This window comes from Austrofundulus limnaeus, unplaced genomic scaffold, assembly GCF_001266775.1.
Source record: "Austrofundulus limnaeus strain Quisiro unplaced genomic scaffold, Austrofundulus_limnaeus-1.0 Scaffold413, whole genome shotgun sequence".
NCBI lineage: Eukaryota > Metazoa > Chordata > Actinopteri > Cyprinodontiformes > Rivulidae > Austrofundulus > Austrofundulus limnaeus.
This window is the reverse complement of record NW_013952815.1, coordinates 202,515-209,800: the sequence shown is the minus strand read 5'-3', so window position 1 is coordinate 209,800 and position 7,286 is coordinate 202,515. Positions and strand designations below refer to the sequence as shown.

The 7,286-nt window shown below is 38.7% G+C and overlaps 1 protein-coding gene across 1 annotated transcript in view; it reads right to left on the bottom strand.

The window, feature by feature from the left end:
* Positions 1–2,152: 2,152 nt before the first annotated feature.
* ppef2a (protein phosphatase with EF-hand domain 2a) overlaps positions 2,153–7,286 on the bottom strand; it is a gene marked incomplete in the record, with an annotated part of 18,405 nt that continues 13,271 nt past the window's right edge. Inside the window, 7 exon segments of the mRNA XM_014024214.1 lie at positions 2,153–2,707; positions 3,584–3,671; positions 3,948–4,114; positions 4,514–4,620; positions 5,877–6,019; positions 6,091–6,276; positions 6,881–7,225. Of these exon segments, the coding sequence (XP_013879668.1) occupies positions 2,454–2,707; positions 3,584–3,671; positions 3,948–4,114; positions 4,514–4,620; positions 5,877–6,019; positions 6,091–6,276; positions 6,881–7,225 (1,290 nt within the window).

Here is a 7,286-nt window from a genome sequence, read left to right as displayed (position 1 = left end):
TGTATTAATACAAGATCGATTTTTGTTGTTTTAGCAGATCCGGTATAGGTAGGGGTAGGAGGGGTAAAACTAACAGAAACAGTGTTTTTGTTAGTTTGTTGTTTGTTTTTTGTTGTATATTATGTTAAAAAATAATAAAAAAAATACTTTGATAAAAAAACTAACAGAAACAGAGGAAAAAATAAATATTGTTTTATTGTTTGTCAAAGTGTGCGTTTCTGAGGAACACTGTTAAAATAATTTATATCGTTACATAGTGATAGAATAAGGCATTACCATAACTCTGATTTATAAATGTCCTGAGTTACTAACTGAGGAAAAATGCAGAAAATACAACAAATAACCAGCTGAAGACTAGACATTTTACAGTTAATAAACACTAAGAAACACAAATAATTCTAGTTTTGACTACACTGAACAAAAAAACAACTCCCTTTAGCGAGTAATAAAAAACAAAAATGTTCCCAGGTTTCCTTCTGAGTCGACTTTCTTGTTGAGCTAAACTCTTTAGAAACATAAGCATTTTATCTTTTTTTCTCCTTTTTTTAAATCAGAGTAAAGTTCATGTTTATCACTGCTTTGACTTCACTATAAATACTCGTACTGCTAAGGCACCAGAAACGCTTACAGTACCGTGCAAAAGTCTTCAACCAGCCCTCTTTTCACATAAAGACAGTTTATTGTTCTGAGGGTTAGACCTCTTTAGGGCAGYCCTTGTACCTGAACATTTTCAAAGGATGACATGGCTAAACAGAGAAAGTGCACAAACAAACTGATGATTAAGTTTCAGAACTGCACAGCTGGGAAGTGGTGAGAACTGCTGCCTCTCATGGTTTAATTTGTCTCCATGTGTCCCTGAGATGGACCGGAGACCTTGTCCAGGGTGTCCCTCGTCTCTCACCCAGGTAAACGGGTAAAGTAAACGAACAGATGGAGGAAACTTCCCAGAATCAGTGYCCCAAGACTTTTGCACAGACCTGCAATCATGGTTAATTAGTGTACTGGACAACTTTATCAAATAATATTTTGTAAAGTGTTTATAACAAGCAAAATTTGTACAAATGTCCCACTCTGAAGCAAAATTATCTATAAAACAATTAATAATACYTGGTTTATAAGTATGGGTCATATTAAAAGAATCTCTCACTGAGCATATTTGAGATGTAAATCTCACTGTTCTGTTGATTTATAACTTTTCTAATTACAACGCTAATCTGATCAATGAAGCAACTGTTTGTTCTGTGATTAAAACAAGCATAATAAGAATATTTAGTTAATAAAACAGTGATTTATTGAAAATACATGATTGTGGATGTGTTGAAAAGTTGGAGGGATATAAAAAAAGCTTTCTATCTAAATTGTATTTTTGTGCCTTTAAAGCTGAGAATGTAAATGATTTAAGGCTTAAACATTTAGATGAACAGTTAAAGGATGAGAATAAAAACGTTCATTTGACTGATTTGTTTACAAAAAACTTTGAGGTTTTGGCTTTTTTGTGTTTTTTTTTTKTGTGTTTTAGGACATTTTGTTGGTAAATGTTCATATATTTTCTTGGTTGATTTTCTAGTTGGATGTAAGAATCTTTTACCTACATTTACATTTTGTTTCCCTAATTATGAAATCTATAATAATTAAATATTAAGCTAAATTTGATTTGTCAGATCGGACTTTTAGGTCAGCTTGTTGGACTTTTTATTTAATAAAAAACATTAGAATTAAACATTTATTTCATAAAAGGGTAAAATCATATGTATAACTTGTTTTTCAATAAAAATATTTTGTTTGTTGGTAGTTTTCAAGTCCTTTATGAGTTTATGTCAAATATAACGTATTTGGAATATTTCTAATCGATATTATTTGTATAGAATCTACGTTTATTTGTTATAAAACATTCATTTTATTTGAATATTGTCCTTCAAAAAATAATTTAATCAAAAATAAATCCTGACTGGGATCAACACTTTATTAAAGTATTGTTAATTTAACAATCATGACGCATTCAGTTAACATAAATTTAGCTTATTTTTGATTTATTTTACACATTTTCTTTAGTCCTCTGTGTATTTGATGAAGTACCATCTGTGTAATTCCATCCACGATGTACTTTTGATTATTTTGTTTGTGCATAAATTAAATTGTTGATCAGTTTGAGTCAGGATGCAGGTGTTTCTTTATCTATAAAAAGCCAGTCATATCATCACAAAATGTTTTATCTTGGTAAAAATACAATTAGTATAAAATGTTCTTAGTTTTAAAGAGTAAAAGAAACAGGTTGTAGTTGTCCTCGCTCTTCCTCCATCAACAACTCGACTGTGAGGCGTCACTGTCAAACACCGTGACCTTTGACCTCCAGCTAATCCCTCCTGATCCGCCCAGCTGTTTCTCAGCAGCGTCCTGCGTCTTCACGTGCGTCATCAGCTGCAGCTCCACCTCCACTTGCCTCAGCCGCCCGCTCAGACGTTGAGCTCGCCCTCCAGCTTGGTCAGGTCGGTCGTGGTGACCATGAACATGCTGCGCCCCCGCTCCAGGCGGCTCTTCTTGTCCGTCAGCCGGAAGGCCTCCATGAACTCGTCGATGTCGATGCTGCCGTCGTGGTTGCTGTCGATGGTGACGGCCAGGTTGGAGATGTCCTCGTCCGTGATCTCCATCTTTAGGTAGACGCTCAGGAGCTTCCACGTCTTCCGGAAGTCCTCCACCGTAATCAAGCCTGGAGAAGGAGTAGAAGAGGTGGAGGTTTGGAGGTTAAAAAAAAGGGGGTTTGATGATATTAAAAACACTTAGGAACTCTGCTGAAGATTAAAGTAGGTTTGTTTGTTTGTWGTGGATCTGAAGATGGGGAGGGAGGTGTAGATCAGTGGGTTAATCTTCATCAGGATTCAGGAGGCCGTGACCTCCTTCACGCGCTGCAGGAGGRTTAACGAAAGCCCGAGAGACGTTACCTAAACATAACAGATCCCTGACACTTCCAACCTCCAGCGAGCCAAAATAACATTCCAGATTTAAAGCTACAACCTGAATCACTCAAGAAACATTACAGAACACAATGAGCTTYATTACGAATCAAGAGAAGGATGTGAGCAAATCGGCAGGCAGTATAGGCAAACACTACGGGCACCATCCATTTAGGGGGATGGATTTTTTATATATAAATTTATCAGAGTACAGTTGATTTAGTTTGTGGAATAATCACTGKTTACTCAGGTTTATGAAAGCAACGTGCTGAGGATATTTCGTGATGAAAGTATCATATGAYGCAGTCAAGATTAACTACTGGTGCTCAAAGTGTAAATAAATAAACWAAATATGGATAATGARAGTTTCAGTTATGATAAAATAAAGTWCAGGTTAGTWAAATKTTCTTCAAATGGCTGGAAAATGCARAGTTTTCAAGGAGTATGCTCCTGGAACCACCCCCCTRGAACTGCTTCACTCCACAGCTGCTGGTTAACATGAACAGATTGTTGSTTTCAGTAAATGTTGGCAGGTATGACACAAACACCTGGTATTCTGTTTCAAATGAATTATATTAACTATTTTCATTGGAAAACTTGGTTTCTAAAAAAAAAAAAAAGATTTATCGTACCTGAGTTGTCGGTGTCTACGATCCTGAAGATGGTCTCCAGAGTGGCGCGATGGCGGTACAAAGTTTCCAGCAGACTCTGCTCAATGTGCTGCAGAAAGACAAACGTCACGACTTGTTTGTTGTTTACTTGTTTACGTCATTTGTTTGGTGTTGAATCAACTGTGATTTCTTTATATTTTGCTTCTAAGGAGTCAAATTATCTTTTAGCATACATTTTCTCCAGACTAAACACCTTCWTCTGTTGTATTTACACTAAGGTTGTGGACCAAGAGGTTTAGGGTGGTCGTCCACTGGTTTACATGGAGGACTTAAAACCTTTGTACCGGCTAGCAAAGAAGATCGACTCGCTCTGTTTTCAACTTACGTCTGCGTTGGGCCCCTTGATGGCGAGCTCGTTGAACCAGTCTTGGTAATCGATGCTGCCGTCGTTGGACTTGGAGGAGACCAACTGACTGAAGAGAGTCCTCCAGGGCAGATTCAGGTGCATCACACGCTCCACCGCCGAGGCCCAATCGTTCATAGACACCAGACCTGACAAAAATTAAAAGTTTATGTCACAGGAAAACCTTTATTTTGAAATTTTAGCAAAGTATTTACTACCACATGGTGAATAGTCCTTTCCTGTAATTAGGAACATTTTAAAAAGATTCTGAGAAACGATTATTTTCATTGTGGCGTTTGTTTCTCAAGCAAATGTTTAAACTAAAGTATATTTTCCAAAGTGGCTGTTTAAATCACTGAACTTGTTTCAGCTGAAGTTTCTGTGAAACTTTGGTCCTGAATGGGCATTATAAAGCCGAACAATAAACACAAAGGCTTTGAGGTTAGATTTCACCGTACAGGACGCTGTATTCTGAAATCTGCCACCAGACCAGCGCCTAATCTTCTGAGGACTGAATAGTTTTATACGRAACCCGACTTGGAGCTCACCTGTGTTCTCGGGGTCAAACTTTTTGAAGGCACAGATGAGGTCAGACTTGTGCGCAAACAGCTGCTCCCGCAGGACTTTCAGGGCGGAGCGCTCAGTTCGCCCAATACTGCAAACACAACAGAGCTGACAACTCAACACTGCTGTATGGTGTGCCAAGTGTAAAATGAAATGTTAAAAAATTTCACTAACATATTTTTCACTATTTAACTCAACTGTTCTTACATTTAGCTAATTTTTACTAAATTTTAAATATAAATATTTAAAAATATACTTAAATATCAAATCCTAAACCTAAATGTTTAAAACTAAATGTAAAAGTTAAACCTCAAGTGTTGAAGTTCACATTTAGGTATTTTAGAATGGAAWGCAGCCTTTGCTGTTGGTGCTCGGCTCATGTTATGACATCATCATCCTGAGACATTAGCAACCGCTAGCGCTCCAATGCAGCTAAAGCTTCCCTACAAGACATCAAACTTGCAGATGCAGTTCGAGCTTCACTTCAAACTGCTGRACCACAGGTACCACCCATATTGTTTTTGATGAACACATTTTAAATTTAGATTTTAAATACTATCTTTATCAGTGTTTGAAGCGTTAGCAGAAGTYAGCGTCAGATAACCAGGATGATTATGATGTGTTATGATGTCATCATCCTGCAACAAACACCAACGGCCGCTGCTAGCCACCACTAGCAGCTGATAAAGCTGCTGAAGAGGATATTTAAAATCTAAATTTAAAATGTGTTCATAAAAGCAATGTGGGTGGTATGTGGTCCAGCAGTTTGAAGTGTAGCTCAGACACCGTCCAAAACGAGGGCTAGCGGTTGCTATTGTCTCAGGATGATGACATCATAACACGAGCCAAATGCCAACAGCAAAGGCTGCATTCAATTATAAAAATACCTAATGTGAACTTCAGCATTTAAGGTTTAATTTTTACATTTAGATTTAAACATTTTAGATTTAGGATTTAATATATTTTTTAACATTTATATTTAACATGTAGTAAAAAATTAGCCAAATGTAAGAACAGTGAGTTAAATAACAATAAAATGTTAGTGGGAAAATTTTTAACACTGAAAAAGTGAACTAAATAATGAAAAGTATGTTGGTGATTTATTTTTTGTAACATTTCATTTACAATTGGGGCCCCATACACATGATGTTTCAGATCATCAAACAATATTTATATCAGACAAAAATAACCTAARCAAAAATGAAATCTAATTATTTGTGTGGTTTTTGTGCTCAGCAGTTGGCGCTTTAGATGTTGCTCTGTGTTCTCTGGGACTCTCCTGGATGGGTCGTTGATTCCTTTTGGTGTCATTTAAGTGAGCTGGATTATCTCTGGTCATRTTTGTACCTTTGTCTGGCAGTGAGCTCTCTGGTCAAGCTGCTGGCCTGGTACTGAATCACATAAGGCACGAGGTCYGGACCCAGCTTCACGTAGGCCCCCCGGTTACTTCCAACATCRTAATAGTTGGAGGCCGAGAACAGAGTGAGAACCTGCAGGACATGAGAGACGGTGTTCAGCGGCGCCGATCAGAGGGAACCTTTTGGTGCTGAAGAGGCCTCACCTTCCGGTTGTGGCAGAACTCGTAACCCTCCTGTTTGCACTCGTGGGAACGGATGATGAGCTGCATGTTGTGTCGGTTCAGGAACTCCTCAGTGACGTCGGGACCCCAGTAGCAACCCCCACCCCTCACCTCGTTGGGTACGCAGCCATCCTGGTTCATGGGGTCGCTCCACAGCAGGTCCAGGATCTGGAGCCGCAAACAGAATCCAAAACATTTGCTGTGAGACRACTGAACAAAGTGTTCATTTACTTTGGGTCTTCTTTGTGAAGATGCTTTTGGTTTACTTTAAAGTACCTGTGACATCAAATTTTTGTAATAAATATGAAGCATTTTTGGAAAGTTAATATTGACAACATAGTGCAAAAACTATTCCACGCTACTGGAATGAACAGTTGTTGAGATATTTGTATAWGAAGCAACAGGAAATGATGTCATAGGGGTATTTCTGCACGTGAACAGAGCATTGCTACAACAGAATGTAGAGAAGAACCTGATGTTTCTTTAAATCATTTTGAGTCACTTTCAAAGAGAGGAATTCAAATAATATTGTTTCAATAAACAAAGACCAGCGTTTTCTTTCTTAAAGAATTCCCCTTTGATGTCACTTCCTGTTTCCCTTTTGCTGAGTCAAAATCAAAAGAAAATATGCCAGTTATGTGACAAAATGAGTAAAATCATGGGCATTATGTCAGTTTTATTAAATAAAGCTGTTTTTTGTTTACTTTTTGCTTTGCAAGGATACGCATGTCGCAGGCACTTTAAAATGTGCAAAAACATCTGGTTTCATTACCAGCCTCCACTCCTCCTTGGCGTTGTCGCTGCTCGTGGAGTCCGTGGACGTGGACGGGGACAGCAGGTCTTTCTCCGACCTGTTGACTGCCGTTTGGAACAGGGACTCTCTCCTCCTCCTGCTCTCCAGCTCGTCCTCCATCTTCACCTTGATGCGGCCGGAGAAGTCCTGCAGCGAGCGGTTGTGGAAGCAGTCGCGCGGCCCCAGGGGTTTGGGAAACGAGAGGGAGTTTCGACGCTGGTAGATCCTGCTGGTGCTCCAAACGTCCTCCTCCAGATCCGTGTCAATGGACACCCCCGCCGAGCTGTTGTTCCTCCTCTTTGGAGGCCTCAGCGCTGAGATGTACTGAAGGGGAAGCAAAAAAAAAAAAAAAAAAAAAAAAAAGATTTATCGTACCTGAGTTGTC